This window comes from Eubalaena glacialis, chromosome 3 (genome assembly GCF_028564815.1).
Source record: "Eubalaena glacialis isolate mEubGla1 chromosome 3, mEubGla1.1.hap2.+ XY, whole genome shotgun sequence".
Lineage (NCBI taxonomy): Eukaryota > Metazoa > Chordata > Mammalia > Artiodactyla > Balaenidae > Eubalaena > Eubalaena glacialis.
The window spans coordinates 168,507,348-168,528,510 of NC_083718.1; the positions used below are offsets into that span (position 1 = coordinate 168,507,348).

At 38.0% G+C, this 21,163-nt stretch overlaps 1 protein-coding gene across 6 annotated transcripts in view; it reads left to right on the plus strand.

Moving 5' to 3' along the window:
* CSMD2 (CUB and Sushi multiple domains 2) overlaps positions 1-21,163 on the plus strand; it is a 661,810-nt gene that overhangs the window by 563,373 nt on the left and 77,274 nt on the right. For all 6 annotated transcript variants that reach the window (XM_061184511.1, XM_061184512.1, XM_061184513.1 and 3 more), the window contains exon 47: positions 18,993-19,181. In XM_061184511.1, coding sequence (XP_061040494.1) covers positions 18,993-19,181 — 189 coding nt within the window. The remainder of the gene's footprint in view (positions 1-18,992; positions 19,182-21,163) is intronic.

Sequence of the window (21,163 nt, forward strand, 5' to 3'; positions counted from 1 at the left end):
ACTATTCTTTCCCCATTGAATTGTTTTGGTACCCTGTTGAAATCTATTGACTATAAATTTGGGGTTTTATTTCTTGATCCTCAATTCTATTTTCTTGATCTATAAGTCTATCCTTAGCCAGTACCACACTATCTTGATTACTGTAGCTTGGTCATATGTTTTGAAATCAGGAAGTGTGAGTCCTCCAGCTTTGTTCTTCTTTTTCAAGATTATTTTGGATTTGCTGGATCTGCTGAATTTCCATATGAATTTTAGGATCAACTTAGGATCAACATATGAATTTTAGGATCAACTTATCAATATCTACAAAGAAACCAGCTGGGATTTTTGTAGAGATTGAGTTGAATCCATAGACCAGTCTGAGTCTCACTGCCATCTTAACAATATTAGGTCTTCCAATCCATGAATATAGGATGTTTTTCCATGCATAACCTCTTCAGTGTACAACTTTCTTTTACGTTTTGGCTTTTTCTTCTCTTTTCTGCCTCAGCTAATGCTTTGTCCAATGATGTCCTAGTCTCCTATGACAAAGATCAGACATTTTTCTATCAGCTCAGAAGCTTGCTATAGCAACACAGAAAATTTGGTGAAATTCAAACCTAAAAACATCACAGTGCAATTATAGAACATCAAGGATAAAGATAAAATGTTAAAACCATCATGGAGAAAAGATAAATCAGACTCATAGCATTATTGCATCAACAATAATACCTACCAAAAGATAAAATGCAGCAGGAAAAGTAATTGTAAACTGAACTTCTAAACCCAGCCAAATTATCAATTAAGAGTGAGAATGAATTAATGAAATCTTCAGACACACAAGGACTAAGTTACTACCTTACTAGAAGCATAATTAAAGGATACACTTCAGTGCATTAGTCAGGATAGGATAGGCATATGCTGCAATAACAAGCAATCCCCACATCTCAGTGGCTTAACACAACAAAAGTTTATATCTTCTTCAGGCAAAATTTTCTGTAGTCCAGGTAACTCTATAGAGCTGATAACTCAGTGATCCAGGCTGCTTCAATCTTGTGTTGCCATCTGAAAACTAGGCCCCTGCCTCCATCCTCCATTGCAGCAGAGGAAGAAAGAGAATGGACATTCACATAAGGGCTTTTCACTTCCTTAGCCCCAAAGTGACACACATAATTCTACTCACATCTAACTGGCCAGAAATAGGCATATGGATGGAAAGTGAAGTTTTTTATATGCTCAGGAAATAAAAGAAAGTCTGATACTGGTAAACACCAGAAATATCTACCACATTCAGCAAGAAAACGACGAATACAGGTAGAATGATTCAGATGCAAAAATTAACAATAAGCTAAGAAATCAGTAAAATATGGTAGTAAATCTAAAATATATTGACTGTAGAAAATAAAAAATCTGAAGACAACTGGAGAAATAAATGACATTGGAGAACTTATTTTAAAGAAAGAAAAAGTGAGCTGAGGACCCTTTCCTGCTGAGGAAAGCCATAGATATTGATTAACCATGTACATTATTAAAAATATATACATTTAAATACAATGTTTAAATTTATGCATAGTTTTCTTAAATTATGTGTGTCCATAGTATGTGTAAGTTCTAAATTCATAACCAAAAATAAAGAGAATAAAGTAAATTTGATTAATCAAATAGGAAACATTAAAGGAGAAAAAATTTTTTTAACTCATGGTAAACAGAAAATACAAAATGAGGTAACAAAACTAAGTGCAAGGGCTTCCCTGGTGGCACAGTGGTTAAGAATCTGCCCGCCAATGCCGGAGACACGGGTTCGAGCCCTAGGTCCAGGAAGATCCCACATGCCGCGGAGCAAGTAAGCCCGTGCGCCACAGCTACTGAGCCTGTGCTCTAGAGCCTACGAGCCACAACTACTGAAGCCACGTGCCACAACTACTGAAGCCCGCGTGCCTAAAGCCCGTGCTCCGCAACAAGAGAAGCCACTGCAATGAGAAGCCCGCGCACCGCAACAAAGAGTAGCCCCCGCTCGCCACAACTAGAGAAAGCCCGTGCACAGCAACGATGACAACGTTTGATAAATTTATTTATTTAAAAAAAAAAACGATGTGCAAATATATGTGCAACCGTGATAAATATAATTGAATCAAACTGCTAATTAAAGGTCAGAGATTTTCAGACTGGTTAAATTTTAAAAGTCTAATTATAAGCTTTCCATGAACTTAGAATTGAATATATTCATTTGCCTCTCTAAGGTCATAGCTAGAAAGGTGTCACTCATCCCTGGTATGAAGCAAAATGTTAAAAAAAAAATAGATAGCAAGTACTAACCTCTAAAATCTGGTGTAGCAAAGCTAATAACAGACAAAATAGAATTTAAGGCAGAAAGCATTAAAAGACATAAAGAGGGATATTTCATGCTGGTAAACATAATCTACCAAGAATATATAATAGTCATAAACTTCTGTGCACCTAAGAATAGTATTGAAATGTATAAAGGGAAAATTCATAGAATTACAGGGAGAAAGGGACAAATTCACAATTACAGTGGTAGATTTCAACACATCTCTTTCAATAACAGACCAAGAATAAGTAGTTAACATAAAATATTTGCAAAATATAGTTATATTGATGAACTTTTGTTGCAAAAATCCATGCCAAAATTTAGAGGCTTTAAACAGTAATTATTTATTTTCTACAAAAGTTGTACTTTAAATATAAGTACCAGATAGATTGCAAGGGAAAGAAGAGAAAAAGATATGCCATACAAATGGTAAACATAAGAAACATAAAGAAATTTCAAATAATACTGCAATCAAGGAGTATTACCAAAAATAGAGATATTTAGAAATGACAAATAGGCTAACTACATTTAAAAAGATATACAAGTGTAGGGGGAGGGGCAAGATGGTGGAAGAGTAAGACGCGGAGATCACCTTCCTCCCCACAGATACATGAGAAATACATCTACACGTGGAACTGCTCCTACAGAACACCCACTGAACGCTGGCAGAAGACGTCAGACCTCCCAAAAGGCAAGAAAATCCCCACGTACTTGGCCATGTGGATGAAAGGCTCTTGGTGCTCCAGCCAGGCATCAGGGCTGTGCCTCTGAGGTGGGAGAGCCAACTTCAGGACACTGGTCCACAAGAGACCTCCCAGCTCCACGTAATACCAAACGGTGAAAATCTCTCAGAGATCTCCATCTCAACATCAAGACCCAGCTTCACTCAACGACCAGCAAGCTACAGTGCTGGACACCCTATGCCAAACAACTAGCAAGACAGGAACACAGCCCCATCCATTAGCAGAGAGGCTGCCTAAAATCATAATAAGGCCACAGACACCCCAAAACACACCACCAGACGTGGACGAGCCCACCAGAAAGACAACATCCAGCCTCATCCACCAGAACACAGGCACTAGTCCTCTCCACCAGGAAGCCTACACAACCCACTGAACCAACCTTAGCCACTGGGGACAGATACCAAAAACAACGGGAACTACGAACCTGCAGCCTGTGAAAAGGAGACCCCAAACACAGTAAGATAAGCAAAATGAGAAGACAGAAAAACACACAGCAGATGAAGGAGCAGGGTCAAAACACACCAGACCTAACAAATGAAGAGGAAATAGGCAGTCTACCTGAAAAAGAATTCAGAATAATGATAGTAAGGATGATCCAAAATCTTGGAAATAGAATAGAAAAAATGCAAGAAACATTTAACAAGGACGTAGAAGAACTAAAGAGGAACCAAGCAACGATGAAAAGCACAATAAATGAAATTAAAAATACTCTAGATGGGATCAATAGCAGAATAACTGAGGCAGAAGAACGGATACGTGACCTGGAAGATAAAATAGTGGAAATAACTACTGCAGAGCAGAATAAAGAAAAAAGAATGAAAAGAACTGAGGACAGTCTCAGAGACCTCTGGGACAACATTAAACGCACCAACATTCGAATTATAGGGGTCCCAGAAGAAGAAGAGAAAAAGAAAGGGACTGAGAAAATATTTGAAGAGATTATAGTTGAAAACTTCCCTAATATGAGAAAGGAAATAGTTAATCAAGTCCTGGAAGCACAGAGAGTCCCATACAGGATAAATCCAAGGAGAAACACACGAAGACACATATTAATCAAACTATCAAAAATTAAATATAAAGAAAACATATTAAAAGCAGCAAGGGAAAAACAACAAATAACACACAAGGGCATCCCCATAAGGTTAACAGCTGATCTTTCAGCAGAAACTCTGCAAGCCAGAAGGGAGTGGCAGGATATACTTAAAGTGATGAAGGAGAAAAACCTACAACCAAGATTACTCTACCCAGCAAGGATCTCATTCAGATTTGATGGAGAAATTAAAACCTTTACAGACAAGCAAAAGCTGAGAGAGTTCAGCACCACCAAACCAGCTTTACAACAAATGCTAAAGGAACTTCTCTAGGCAAGAAACACAAGAGAAGGAAAACACCTACAATAACAAACCCAAAACATTTAAGAAAATGGGAATAGGAACATACATATCAATAATTACCTTAAATGTAAATGGATTAAATGCTCCCACCAAAAGACACAGACTGGCTGAATGGATACAAAAACAAGACCCATATATATGCTGTCTACAAGAGACCCACTTCAGACCTAGAGACACATACAGACTGAAAGTGAGGGGATGGAAAAAGATATTCCATGCAAATGGAAATCAAAAGAAAGCTGGAGTAGCAATTCTCATATCAGACAAAATAGACTTTAAAATAAAGACTATTACAAGAGACAAAGAAGGACACTATATAATGATCAAGGGATCGATCCAAGAGGAAGGTATAACAATTGTAAATATTTATGCACCCAACATAGGAGCACCTCAATACATAAGGCAAATACTAACAGCCATAAAAGGGGAAATCGACAGTAACACAATCATAGTAGGGGACTTTAACACCCCACTTTCACCAATGGACAGATCATCCAAGATGAAAATAAATAAGGAAACACAAGCTTTAAATGATACATTAAACAAGATGGACTTAATTGATATTTATAGGACATTCCACCCAAAAACAACAGAATACACATTTTTCTCAAGTGCTCATGGAACATTCTCCAGGATAGATCATATCTTGGGTCACAAATCAAGCCTTGGTAAATTTAAGAAAATTGAAATCGTATCAAGTATCTTTTCCGACCACAACGCTATGAGACTAGATATCAATTACAGGAAAAGATCTGTAAAAAATACAAACACATGGAGGCTACACAATACACTACTTAATAACGAAGTGATCACTGAAGAAATCAAAGGGGAAATCAAAAAATACCTAGAAACAAATGACAATGGAGACACGACCACCCAAAACCTATGGGATGCAGCAAAAGCAGTTCTAAGAGGGAAGTTTATAGCAATACAAGCCTACATCAAGAAACAGGAAACATCTCGAATAAACAACCTAACCTTGCACCTAAAGCAATTAGAGAAAGAAGAACAAAAAAACCCCAAAGCTAGCAGAAGGAAAGAAATCATAAAAATCAGATCAGAAATAAATGAAAAAGAAATGAAGGAAACAATAGCAAAAATCAATGAAACTAAAAGCTGGTTCTTTGAGAAGATAAACAAAATTGATAAACCATTAGCCAGACTCATCAAGAGAAAAAGGGAGAAGACTCAAATTAATAGAATTAGAAATGAAAAAGGAGAAGTAACCACTGACACTGCAGAAATACAAACGATCATGAGAGATTACTACAAGCAACTCTATGCCAATAAAATGGACAACCTGGAAGAAATGGACAGATTCTTAGAAATGCACAACCTGCCAAGACTGAACCAGGAAGAAATAGAAAATATGAACAGACCAATCACAAGCACTGAAATTGAAACTGTGATTAAAAATCTTCCAACACACAAAAGCCCAGGACCAGGTGGCTTCACAGGCGAATTCTATCAAACATTTAGAGAAGAGCTAACACCTATCCTTCTCAAACTCTTCCAAAATATTGCAGAGGGAGGAACACTCCCCAACTCATTCTACGAGGCCACCATCACCCTGATACCAAAACCAGACAAAGATGTCACAAAGAAAGAAAACTACAGGTCAATATCACTGATGAACATAGATGCAAAAATCCTCAACAAAATACTAGCAAACAGAATCCAACAGCACATTAAAAGGATTATACACCATGATCAAGTGGGGTTTATTCCAGGAATGCAAGGATTCTTCAATATACGCAAATCAATCAACGTGATACATCATATTAACAAATTGAAGGAGAAAAACCATATGATCATCTCAATAGATGCAGAGAAAGCTTTCGACAAAATTCAACACCCATTTATGATAAAAGTCCTGCAGAAAGTAGGCATAGAGGGAACTTTCCTCAACATAATAAAGGCCATATATGACAAACCCACAGCCAACATTGTCCTCAATGGTGAAAAACTGAAACCATTTCCACTAAGATCAGGAACAAGACAAGGTTGCCCACTCTCACCACTATTATTCAACATAGTTTTGGAAGTGTTAGCCACAGCAATCAGAGAAGAAAAAGAAATAAAAGGAATCCAAATCGGAAAAGAAGAAGTAAAGCTGTCACTGTTTGCAGATGACATGATACTATACATAGAGAATCCAAAAGATGCTACCAGAAAACTACTAGAGCTAATCAATGAATTTGGTAAAGTAGCAGGATACAAAATTAATGCACAGAAATCTCTTGCATTCCTGTATACTAATGATGAAAAATCTGAAAGTGAAATTAAGAAAACACTCCCGTTTACCATTGCAACAAAAAGAATAAAATATCTAGGAATAAACCTACCTAAGGAGACAAAAGACCTGTATGCAGAAAATTATAGGACACTGATGAAAGAAATTAAAGATGATACAAATAGATGGAGAGATATACCATATTCTTGGATTGGAAGAATCAACATTGTGAAAATGACTCTGCTACCCAAAGCAATCTGCAGATTCAATGCAATCCCTATCAAACTACCACTGGCATTTTTCACAGAACTAGAACAAAAAATTTCACAATTTGTATGGAAACACAAAAGACCCCGAATAGCCAAAGCAATCTTGAGAATGAAAAATGGAGCTGGAGGAATCAGGCTCCCTGACTTCAGACTATATTACAAAGCTACAGTAATCAAGACAGTTTGGTACTGGCACAAAAACAGAAATATCGATCAATGGAACAGGATAGAAAGCCCAGAGATAAGCCCACGCACATATGGTCACCTTATCTTTGATAAAGGAGGCAAGCATATACAGTGGAGAAAAGACAGCCTCTTCAATAAGTGGTGCTGGGAAAATTGGACAGGTACATGTAAAAGTATGAAATTAGAACACTCCCTGACACCATACACAAAAATAAACTCAAAATGGATTAAAGACCTAAGTGTAAGGCCAGACACTATCAAACTCTTAGAGGAAAACATAGGCAGAACACTCTATGACATAAATCACAGCAAGATCCTTTTTGACCCAGGTCCTAGAGAAATGGAAATAAAAACACAAATAAACAAATGGGACCTAATGAAACTTAAAAGCTTTTGCACAGCAAAGGAAACCATAAACAAGACGAAAAGACAACCCTCAGAATGGGAGAAAATATTTGCAAATGAAGCAACTGACAAAGGATTAATCTCCAAGATTTACAAGCAGCTCATGCAGCTCAATAACAAAAAAACAAACAACCCAATCCAAAAATGGGCAGAAGACCTAAATAGACATTTCTCCAAAGAAGATATACAGATTGCCAACAGACACATGAAAGAATGCTCAACATCATTAATCATTAGAGAAATGCAAATCAAAACTACAATGAGGTATCATCTCACACCGGTCAGAATGGCCATCATCAAAAAATCTAGAAACAATAAATGCTGGAGAGGGTGTGGAGAAAAGGGAACACTCTTGCACTGTAGGTGGGAATGTAAATTGATACAGCCACTATGGAGAACAGTATGGAGGTTCCTTAAAAAACTACAAATAGAACTACCATACGACCCAGCAATCCCACTACTGGGCATATACCCTGAGAAAACCATAATTCAGAAAGAGTCATGTACCAAAATATTCATTGCAGCTCTGTTTACAATAGCCAGGACATGGAAGCAACCTAGGTGTCCATCATCGGATGAATGGATAAAGAAGATGTGGCACATATATACAATGGAATATTACTCAGCCATAAAAAGAAATGAAATGGAAGTATTTGTAATGAGGTGGATGGAGTTAGAGTCTGTCATACAGAGTGAAGTAAGTCAGAAAGAGAAAAAGAAATACAGTATGCTAACACATATATATGGAATCTAAGGGAAAAAAAAGGTCATGAAGAACCTAGTGGCAAGATGGGAATAAAGACACAGACCTACTAGAGAATGGACTTGAGGATATGGGGAGGGGGAGGGGTGAGATGTGACAGGGTGAGAGAGTGTCCTGGACATATATACACTACCAAATGTAAAATAGATAGCTAGTGGGAAGCAGCCACATAGTACAGGGAGATCAGCTCGGTGCTTTGTGACCACCTAGAGGGGTGGGATAGGGAGGGTGGGAGGGAGGGAGATGCAAGAAGGAAGAGATATGGGAACATATGTATATGTATAACTGATTCACTTTGTTGTAGGGCAGAAGCTGACACACCATTGTAAAGCAATTATACTTCAATAAAGATGTTTAAAAAAAAAAAGATATACAAGTGTATATGCAGATGATAAAAGAGATTCAAAACACATGAAGGAAAAATCAACAGAACTGAATGTAAAAAGTAAAGACAAACTACAGAATAAGAGAAGATATTCAGAGTATGTGTACTTTTTAAAAAGCCCTGTACCTAGACTATGTAAAGAACTTTTACAACTCAGTAATAAAATAATCCAATGAAAATATGTACAAGAGACTTGAACAGACACTTTGTAAAATAAGGTGTGAATGGCCAATAAGTATATGAAAACATGCTCAACATCATTAGTCATAAGGTAAATGCAAATTAAACCATAATGAAATATTACTATGCACCCCCTAGAATAGCTTAAATTTAAGACTAACAATACAAAGTGTTAAAAAGGATGTGGAACAATTAGAATTCTCATATATTGCTGGTTGGGATGTAAAATCATACAATCACTTGGGAAAACCGATTGGAAGTTTCTTTTAAAGATAAATTCACCTACACTATCACCTGGCAATTCTACTCCTAGTTATTTATCAAAGAGAAATGAAAACCCATATCAATAAAAAGACTTTTATATGAATTTCATAATAATCCAAAACTGGCAACAACCCAAATGTTCATCAGTAGGAGAATAAATAAGCAAATTGTCCTATGATTGCTACAGAACAATAAAAACAAAGGAAATAGTGATACATAAAACAGCATGAGTTGACTCTTACAAAAATTATGTTTAGCAAAAGAAACCAGACACAAAAATAATGCATATATGATTCCAATTGCATGAAGCTCTGGTACGCAAAACTAATGCTTATAGAAATAGCATCATTGATTTCCTGGAGCATTGGGGCAGGTCATACTGATTGCAAAGGGGCATAAGAGAACTTTCTGGGGCAACAGAAATAATCTATATCCTGACTGTAGTAGTGGTCACACAGATATATACATTAGCCAAAACTCATTAAATTGTGTACCTAAAATCTGTGCATTTTATTGTACATAAATTATATCTCTAAGTTTTTGAATTTTAAAAAGAAATTCATGAGTTATAAGCAGAAAAACAGGCTTACTGGTAAAGTAAAAAGAAGTACCTGAAATAAAGAGTAGCAAAATAATCAAACCATTAGGTAAGTTAAACAAAGGGAAAAAGCAGGAGTTTACAAAAATAAAAAAGGAAGAGTGGAATATAGCCATTGAACCAAGGAAATTTTTTAATTATGAGACTATTTTGTACATATCTATGCCAAAAAATCAGTGATATGAATGAATTTCTAGGAAGCTATAATTTAATAAAATTGACCTGAGTAGAGAGAGAAAGTTTATACTTTCAATATTCTCTTAAAAAAGGTGGGGAGAATGTTTTCAGAGGAAGTCCCACCAAAAACATCAAGACTAGATGGTTTCACGGAAGAATACTACTAAATCTTCAAAGGCCAGATATCTCAAGCATAGGAAAAACAAAAAACAAAAAAACTTGTAAACACGAATGCCTAAATCTGATAACGTTGCACACAAAAAGGCAAACCTATGGACCCATCTCATTTGAGAGAGCATGCCTGTTTCCCCCTGATGGAGGCAGATTCAAGTAGAAGGTAAAAAGCTTGAAAGAGACATGCTACTGGAAGGAGCAGACCATAAGGCCTGGGGAACTTAATTATCACCACACCTCAGTGACCTGTGCTGGTTATCAGGTTAGTGAAATCTGGAACATTTCAAAAGCCAGGCTGGTTTCCTCCTTAGAAGCCATTCTTATATAATTCCAATGTTGCTTCTACATTTCTTCTAAGTCCCACACTGACCATCTTCCTTAGGGTGATATGTTTATCTTTAGATATCTTTTTTTTTAATCAAATTATAATTGACTTACAATATTACATTAGTTTCAGGTACACAGCATAGTGGTTTGATCTTTTAATAGATTATGCACCATACAGTTATTATAATATTATTGACTATATTCCCCATGCTGTATATCACATCCCTGGGCCTTCTCTATTTTCTAACTGGCAGTTTGTACCTCTTAATCACCTTCAGCTGTTTTCCCAACTCCCCATCCCTCTGTTCTCTGGCAACCACCACTTTGTTCTCTGTATTTGTAAGTCTGTTTCTGTTTTGTTATATTTGTTAGTTTGTTTTGCTTTTCAGATTTCATGTGTAAGTGAAATCATACAGTATTTGTCTTTAACTGTCTGATTTATTTCACTTAGCATAATACCCTCCAGGTCCATCCATGTTGTTGCAATTGGCAAGATTTCATTCTTTTTTATGGCTGAGTAATATTCCATTGTGTATATATACCACATCTTCTTTATCCATTCACCTATCGATGGACACTTAGGTTGCTTCTATATCTTGGTTATTGTAAATAATGCTGCAATGAACATTGGGATGCATATGTCTTTTTGAATTAGTGTTTTCATTTTCTTCAGATAAATACCCAGGAGTGGAAATGCTGGATCATATGGTAGTTCTATTTTTAATTTTTTGAGGAAATTCCATGCTGTTTTCCATAGTGGCTGCACCAATTTACATTCTCACCAACAGTGCACAAGGGTTCCCTTTTCTTCACATCCTCACCAACACTTGTGATTTTTTGTCTTTTTGATGATTGCCATCCTGACAAGTGTGAGGTGATATCTCACTGTGGTTTTGATTTGCATTTCTCTAATAATTAGTGATGTTGAGCATCTTTTCATGTGCCTATTGGCCATATGTACGTCTTCTTTGGAAAAATGTCTGTTCAGGTCCTCTGCCCATTTTTAATCAGACTGTTTGTTTTCTCTGATATTAAGTTGTATGAGTTCTTTATATATTTTAGATATTAACCCCTTATCAGGCATATCATTTGTAAATATCTTTACCCATTCAGTAGGTTGCCGTTTCATTTTTTTTTAACATCTTTATTGGATTATAATTGCTTTACAATGTTGTGTTAGTTTCTGCTGTACAACAAACGGAATCAGCTATACATATACATACATCCCCATATCCCATCCCTCTTGCATCCCCCTCCCACCCTCCCTATCCCACGCCTCTAAGTGGTCACAAAGCACCAAGCTGATCTCCCTGTGCAATGCAGCTGCTTCCCACTAGCTATCTATTTTACATTTGGTAGTGTATATATGTCAATGCTACTATCTCAGTTCATCCCAGCTTACCATCCCCCTTCCACTTGTCCTCAAGTCCATTCTCTATGTCTGCGTCTTTATTCCTGTCCTGCTGCTAGGTTTGTCAGAACCATTTTTTTTTTAGATTCCATATATATGTATTAGCATACAGTATTTGTTTTCTCTTTCTGACTTACTTCACTCTGTATAACAAGACTCTAGGTCCATCCACCTCACTACAAATAACTCCATTTCATTTCTTTTTATGGCTGAGTAATATTCCATTGTGTATATGTGCCACATCTTCTTTATCCATTCATCTCTCGAGGGACACTTAGGTTGCTTCCATGTTCTGGCTATTTTAAGTGCTGCAATGAACATTGGGGTACATGACTCTTTTTGAATTATGGTTTTCTCAGGGTATATGCCCAACAGTGGGATTGCTGGGTCATATGGTAGTTCTATTTTTAGTTTTTTAAGGAACCTCCATACTGTCCTCCATAGTGGCTGTATCAATTTACATTCCCACCAGCAGTGCAAGAGGGTTCCCGTTTCTCCACACTCTCTCCAGCATTTATTGTTTGTAGATTTTTTGATGATGGCCATTCTGACCGGTGTGAGGTGATACCTCACTGTAGTTTTTTGTTTGTTTGTTTGTTTGTTTTAAAGTATTTATTTATTTATTTATGGCTGTTTTGGGACTTCGTTTCTGTGTGAGGGCTTTCTCTAGTTGTGGCAAGCGGGGGCCACTCTTCATCGCGGTGCGCAGGCCTCTCACTATCGCGGCCTCTCTTGTTGCAGAGCACAGGCTCCAGACGTGCAGGCTCAGTAATTGTGGCTCACGGGCCCAGCTGCTCCGCAGCACGTGGGATCTTCCCAGACCAGGGCTCGAACCCGTGTCCCCTGCATTGGCAGGCAGATTCTCAACCACTGCGCCACCAGGGAAGCCCCTCACTGTAGTTTTGATTTGCATTTCTCTGATGATTAGTGATGCTGAGCATATTTCACGTGTTTGTTTGCAATCTGTATATCATCTTTGGAGAAATGTCTGTTTAGGGCTTCTGCCCATTTTTGGACTGGGTTGTTTGTTTTTTTGATATTGAGCTGCATGAGCTGCTTGTATATTTTGGAGATTAATCCTTTGTCAGTTGCTTTGTTTGCAAATATTTTCTCCCATTCTGAGGGTTGTCTTTTCGTCTTCTTTATGGGTTCCTTTGCTGTGCAAAAGCTTTTAAGTTTCATTAGGTCCCATTTGTTTATTTTTGTTTTTATTTCCATTTCTCTAGGAGGTAGGTCAAAAAGGATCTTGCTGTGATTTATGTCATAGAGTGTTCTGCCTATGTTTTCCTCTAAGAGTTTTATAGTATCTGGCCTTACATTTAGGTCTTTAATCCATTTTGAGTTTATTTTTGTGTATGGTGTTAGGGAGTGTTCTAATTTCATTCTTTTACATGTAGCTGTCCAGTTTTCCCAGCACCACTTATTGAAGAGGCTGTCTTTTCTCCATTGTATATTCTTGCCTCCTTTATCAAAAATAAGGTGACCATATGTGCATGGGTTTAACTCTGGACTCTCTATCCTGTTCCATTGATCTATATTTCTGTTTTTGTGCCAGTACTGTACTGTCTTGATTACTGTAGCTTTGTAGTATAGTCTGAAGTCAGGGAGTCTGATTCCTCCAGCTCTGTTTTTCTTTCTCAAGATTGCTTTGGCTATTTGGGGTCTTTTGTGTTTCCATACAAATTGTGAAATTTTTTGTTCTAGTTCTGTGAAAAATGCCATTGGTAGTTTGACAGAGATTGCATTGAATCTGTAGATTGCTTTGGGTAGTACAGTCATTTTCACAATATTGATTCTTCCAATCCAAGAACATGGTATATCTCTCCATCTGTTGGTGTCAACTTTTAATTTCTTTCAAGAGTGTCTTATAGTTTTCTGCATACAGGTCTTTTGTCTCCTTAGGTAGGTTTATTCCTAGGTATTTTATTCTTTTTGTTGCAGTGGTAAATGGGAGTGTTTCTTTAATTTCTCTTTCAGATTTTTCATCGTTAGTGTATGCAAGAGATTTCTGTGCATTAATTTTGTATCCTGCTACTTTACCAAATTCATTGATTAGCTCTAGTAGTTTTCTGGTAGCATCTTTAGGATTCTCTATATATCGTATCATGTAATCTGCAAACACTGACAGTTTTATGTCTTCTTTTCCAATTTGGATTCCTTTTATTTCTTTTTCCTTGCTGACTGCTGTGGCTAAAAAACTTCCAAAACGATATTGAATAATAGCGGTGACAGTGGGCAACATTGTCTTGTTCCTGATCTTAGAAAAAACGGTTTCAGTTTTTCACCATTGAGAACAATGTTGGCTGTGGGTTTGTCATATATGGCCTTTATTATGTTGAGGTAGGTTCTCTCTATGCCTGCTTTCTGGAGAGTTTTTATCATAAATGGGTGTTGAATTTTGTTGAAAGCTTTTTCTGCATCTATTGAGATGATCATATGGTTTTTAACCTTCAATTTGTTAATATGGTGTATCACATTGATTGATTTGCATATATTGAAGAATGCTTGCATTCCTGGGGTAAACCCCACTTGGTCATGGTGTATGTGCTGTTGGATTCTGTTTGCTAGTATTTTGTTGAGGATTTTTGCATGTATGTTCATCAGTGATATTGGCCTGTAGTTTTCTTTTTTTGTGACATCTCTGTCTGGTTTTGGTATCAGGGTGATGGTGGCCTCGTAGAATGAGTTTGGGAGTGTTCCTCCCTCTGCTATATTTTGGAAGACTTTGAGAAGATAGGTGTTAGCTCTTCTCTAAATGTTTGATAGAATTCGCCTGTGAAGCCATCTGGTTCTGGGCTTTTGTTCGTTGGAAGATTTTTAATCACAGTCTCAATTTCAGTGCTTGTGATTGGTCTGTTTATATTTTCTATTTCTTCCTGGTTCAGTCTCGGATGGTTGTGCTTTTCTAAGACATTGTCCATTTCTTCCAGGTTGTCCATTTTATTATCATATAGTTGCTTGTAGTAATCTCTCATGATCCTTTGTATTTCTGCAGTGTCAGTTGTTACTTCTCCTTTTGCATTTCTAATTCTGTTGGTTTGAGTCTTCTTCCTTTTTTTCTTGATGAGTCTGGCTAGTGGTCTATCAATTTTGTTTATCTTCTCAAAGAACCAGCGTTTAATTTTATTGATCTTTGCTGTCATTTCCTTCATTTCTTTTTCATTTATTTCTGATCTGATCTTTATGATTTCTTTCCTTCTGCTAACTTTGGGGGATTTTTGTTCTTCTTTCTCTAATTGCTTTAGGTGTAAGGTTAGGTTGTTTATTTGAGATTTTTCTTGTTTCTTGCGGTAGGATTGTATTGCTAAAAACTTTCCTCTTAGAACTGCTTTTGCTGCATTCCATAAGTTTTTGGTCATCATGTTTTCATTGTCATTTGTTTCTAGGTATTTTTTGATTTCCTCCTTGATTTCTTCAGTGATCTCTTGGTTATTTAGTAGCATATTGTTTAGTCTCCATGAGTTTGTATTTTTTACATTTTTTTCCTGTAATTGATATCTAATCTCATAGATTTGTGGTCGGAAAAGATACTTGATACGATTTCAATTTTCTTAAATTTGCCAAGGCTTGATTTGTGACTCAAGATATGATCTATCCTGGAGAATGTTCCATGAGCACTTGAGAAGAAAGTTTATTCTGTTGTTTTTGGATGGAATGTCCTATAAATATCAATTAAGTCCATCTTGTTTAACGTGTCATTTAAAGCTGGTGTTTCCTTATTTATTTTCATGTTGGATGATCTGTCCATTGGTGAAAGTGGGATGTTAAAGTCCCCTACTATTATTGTGTTACTGTCGATTTCCCCTTTTATGGCTGGTAGCATTTTCCTTATGTATTGAGGTGCTCCTACGTTGGGTCCATAAATATTTACAATCGTTGTATCTTCTTCTTGGATTGATCCCTTGATCATTATGTAGTGTCCTTCTTTGTCTCTTGTAATAATCTTTATTTTAAAGTCTATTTTGTATGATATGAGAATTGCTACTCCAACTTTCTTTTGATTTCTGTATGCTGAATATCTTTTTCCATCCCCTCACTTTTAGTTTGTATGTGTCCCTAGGTCTGAAGTGGGTCTCTTGTAGACAGCATATATATGGGTCTTGTTTTTGTATCCATTCAGCCAGTCTGTGTCTTTTGGTTGGATCACTTAATACATTTACATTTAAGGTAATTATCAATATGTATGTTCCTATTACCATTTTCTTAATTGTTTTGGGTTTGTGTTTGTAGGTCTTTTTCTTCCTTGTGTTTCCTGCCTAGAGAAGTTCCTTTAGCATTTGTTGTAAAGCTGGTTTTGTGGTGCTGAATTCTCTTAACTTTTGCTTGTCTGTAAGGGTTTTAATTTCTCCATCGAATCTGAATGAGATCCTTGCTGGGTAGAGTAATCTTGGTTGTAGGTATTTCCCTTTCATCACTGTAAATATGTCCTGCCACTCCCTTCTGGCTTGCAGAGTTTCTGCTGAAAGATCAGCTGTTAACCTTATGGGGATTCCCTTGTCCGTTATTTGTTGATTTTCCCTTGCTGCTTTTAATATTTTTTCCTTGTATTTAATTTTTGATAGTTTGATTAATATGTGTCTTGGCGTGTTTCTCCTTGGATTTAACTTGTATGGGACTCTCTGTGCTTCCTAGACTTGATTGACTATTTCCTTTCCCATATTAGGGAAGTTTTCAACTATAATCTCTTCAAATATTTTCTCAGACCCTTTCTTTATCTCTTCTTCTTCTGTGACCCCCATAATTCGAATGTTGGTGCATTTAATGTTGTCCCAGAGGTCTCTGAGACTGTCCTCGGTTCTTTTCATTCTTTTTTCTTTATTCTGGTCTGCGGCAGTTATTTCCACTATTTTATCTCCCAGGTCACTTATCCGTTCTTCTGCCTCAGTTATTCTGCTATTGATTCCTTCTAGAGAATTTTTAAGTTCATTTATTGTGTTGTTCATCATTGTTTGTTTGCTCTTTAGTTCTTCTAGGTCCTTGTTAAACGTTTCTTGTATTTTCTCCATTCTATTTCCAAGATTTTCGATCATCTTTACTATCATTACTCTGAATTCTTTCTCAGGCAGAATGCCCATTTCCTCTTCATTTGTTTGGTCTGGTGGGTTTTTACCTTGCTCCTTCATCTGCTGCATATTTCTCTGTCTTCTCATTTTGTTTCACTTACTGTGTTTGGGGTCTCCTTTTTGCAGGCTGCAGGTTCGTAGTTCCTGTTGTTTTTGGTGTCTGCCCCCAGTGGGTGAGTTTGGTTCAGTGGCTCGTGTAGGCTTCCTGGTGGAGGGGACTGCTGCCTGTTTTCTGGTGGGTGGGGTTGGATCTTTTCTTTCTCATGGGCAGGGCCGCGTCTGGTGGTGTGTTTTGGCATGTCTGTGAACTTAGTATGACTTTAGGCAGCCTGTGTGCTAATGGGTGGGTTTATGTTCCTGTCTTGTTAGTTGTTTGGCATGGGGCATCCAACGCTGGAGCTTGCTGGCTGTTGGGGGGATCTGGGTCTTAGCATTGAGATGGAGATCTCTGGGAGAGCTCTCGCTGATTGATATTACGTGGGGCTGGGACGTCTCTGGTGGTCCAATGTCCTGAACTCGGCTCTCCCACCTCAGAGGATCAGGCCTGACACTCAGTCAGAGCACCAAGACCCTGTCAGCCACACGGCTCTGGGAATTCAGGCAAAGTCGCCAGGAATCATCTCCAAATGTTAAGACTTTCAGCTTACTAACCAAGAGGAAATGCCTGCCTTTTCATTTTTTTTGGTGGTTTCCTTTGCTGTGCCAAAACTTTTTAGTTTGATGTGGTCCCATTTGCTTATTTTTGCTTTTGTTGCCCTTGCCTGAGGAGACAGATCCAAAAAAATATTGCTAAGACTGATTTCAAAGAGTATACTACCTATGTTTTCTTCTAGGAGTTTTATGGTTTCATGTCTTAGATTTAAGTCTTTAATCCAGTTTGAGTTTATTTTTGTATATGATGTGAGAAAATGGTCTAGTTTTATTCTTTTACATGTAACTGTCCAGTTTTCCCAACACCACTTCTTGAAGAGACTGTCTTTTCCCCATTGTATATTCTTGCCTCTTTTATGATAGATTAATTGCCCATATGTGTGTGGACTTATTTCTCTCTATTGTGTTCCATTGATCTATGTGTCACTTTTTGTGCCAGTACTATACTGTTTTGATTACTGTAGCTTTGTAGTATAGTTTGAAGTCAGGAAGCATGATAACTCCAGCTTTGTTGTTCTTTCTCAAGATTGCTTTGGCTATTCAGGGTCTTTTGTGCTTCCATACAAATTTTGAAGTTATTTGTTCTACTTCTGTGAAAAATACCATGGGTATTTTTATAAGGATTGCATTGAATCTGTAGATTGCTTTAGGTAGTATGGACATTTTAATAATAGTAATTCTTCCAACCCATGAACACAGAATATCTTTCCATTTATTTGTTTCATCTTCAATTTCTTTCTAGATATCTTAGTACTACTAATCAGGTCACAGCCACGCTCTGCTCTTTCCTTCTGTTCCTGGTGTAATTATCATCATCATCTCTATAATTTATGGAGGCATGCCATACATATATTATTTAGTATAATACAGTAATATATTATAATATATAATCTTAATATATAATTATATAAAATAATATATAATTATATAACATTTTGTGTAATACAACAGCCCTGTAAGGTAGGTGTTATCTTTTGGGGTTGGAGATGGTGAAGCTATTGCACAGAAAGGAAATAATTTGTTCAAGACCACACAGGCAGTAAGTGACAGAGGTGGACTATAAATCCAGCTGTGTTTGACTCAAAATCCCATGGGCTTACCTCTGCCCTATGCTCTCCTTGTACAAATCAAACTCATTTAGCTCTTGGATTTGAGGATGCCTTACAGTTATCTGTATGTACGCATCATCCCCACCTGCTCCAAAGCCCATATCTGAGCTGAGAAGTGATTCCAACCATCTGACCAAGCCTGAGTCTCAGCAATATAGTAACATTGACACAGAATCTGAGACCAACTCATGCCATGAGGCAGTAAAATGATGGGTATTGGAGTCTTGCTTGAATGTGCTCAAATACTGTCTGGTTTTCCAATGGTTGTCTTCTTCACCAGGGAAAAGCCAATGTGTTGGCACTCGTTCCATCTCCATCCCATGTACCTGGTATTTCTCTTTCTTTCTCCAAGTGCACTGCCCAACGAATGAGCTTCTGACAGACTCCACAGGTGTGATCCTGAGTCAGAGCTACCCGGGAAGCTATCCCCAGTTCCAGACCTGCTCTTGGCTGGTGAGAGTGGAGCCCGAATATAACATCACCCTCACAGTGGAGTACTTTCTCAGTGAGAAGCAGTATGATGAGTTTGAGATCTTTGATGGTAAGTAAATCAAATTGTTCCCTGCTACAGATAGCACAGACTGGCTTCAAAACCCCTGGAGTCTATGATGCAACCTCCCAATTAGGACTTTCCAGATGCTCCACACAAGGTCTTTCCTTACCACAGAAACTCCAGTACCATGGAAGCTGATGAGTTGTATGAGCAGGGCTGCTCATGTTACAGCCTAGATCTGCTACAGCACCCTTTCTTTAATCTAGCCACCACTCAAAGCTAGCCCCTTGAATGTCAACCAATAAATGGGTCATAGCAGTACTCCCAAGTGAAGAGTATGCTGCTTCCAAAACCCAAAGAGGTCTACCAAACACTGTGCTTCTTTCTTGGTGGTAGGAGGGGAAAGGTGCAATAACCTGCTCTTTAATTTGGAGGATATGTCTCAGCATACCCCAGACCACAGGACCCTAAAAAATTCACCTGACTCTTTGTAGGGTTCCTCTCTTACCCTTTGGAGCATGTGTCTTGCAAAGGCATCTACACTAATTGTCCCTTCTGGCACATCAGATCCAATTAATACAATGTCATCGATATAGTAAATCAATACGCTGTATTCTGCAGGATGTCCAGATGGTCCACATCTCTTCATACTACATTATGACAGAGCAGGAGAATTAACATAGCTCTGAAACAAGACCATGGATGTATACTGTTGTCTCTCTCATGTAAATGCAAATTGCTTACAATCCTTCTTTCTGGTGGGTATAGAAAAGAATGCATTGCTAGATCAATAACTGCATTTCATATAACCAAAGCTATGATAATCTGCTCTAATGAATATACTACATCTGGCATAGCTACTGCAGTTGAGGCTACTACTGGGTTAAGTTTTGGGGACAAGACTCCATTTCTTACCAATCCCATCCCTCATATAACCCTGTTGTAACAAAGGAGCCATGATAGTGCTTTGGGTCCCAGGTATCAGCATTAATTCACACACTCTGTATACAAAAGTCTTCCAAATATCCAGACATCCCCTTTTCCCCAATATTCAGTTACCTGAATTAATAGTGGTGGGTCTTTTGGGATAAAGACTCGGGAATCAATACCATATACAACTGGTGTTATTTTGCAGGGTCCTTTTTCATAAGGACCCAGCCCCTCCTTCAGCCAAAGTATTCTGGAGTAAGAAACGAAACCTGGCTCAAGTCTCCAAATTACTCCAGGGATTGGAACGTTCTACACCCTTTTGGTTATATATTCATGATCTGTTTTGTTCATATGTTCATTTTTTTTGGCCGCCCATCTATCTTGCCCTTAGGAATATCATGTTATGTCAGCCATCTCCATAGATCCTGCAGGTCAGGCCCTCCTGGCTGCCATCCCAACCTTGCTGCCCATTTTAGTAATTATGCCAACCAGTGCTTTTGCCTGGCCTCTGTATTTAGGCTCCTTTCCTCCCCATCAATACTAGGAAGCCCAGCTTGGTGACAGCCTCTCCTCCCATCAGTTTCCGCCTACAGAGGACAGCCAATTCTCAGGTTGTTGATGATGTTCACCCTCACTCCCTCAGCAGCGCATTCCTTATTGCTTTAGGAACTGGTGTGTCCCCCAGATCCTCCCGAAGGACACGGTCAGCTGGTGGGTGTTCTGGTCTAATACAGCAGACCTATCCCAGCATGCCATTCCTCTGAGCCATTTGACCCCTTCCTTCATAGTTTGTCACAGCAGTTCTGATGGCTCGCCTTTGTTTAATGTGGTCTATTACTTTTGCCAAGCTCCCAAGAGCTGTCTCGGCAGCATATGAGAACCATCCCTCAGGGCTCTTTCCAGGATAATAAATCCTGTGTTTTGGATTATCTAGGTTTGTACTCTGCCTCCCTTGAATCAGCACCCTTGGGATGCACTTCCAGGCATCTAAGGAGGAGAGAAAGAAGAGGGAGGCCTTTCTGGAAGAGCCTTGGAAGGGACCATTGGGGACCTATGTTATTTATGACATTGAGACATGATGATGTTTTCCTCTCGCTTTA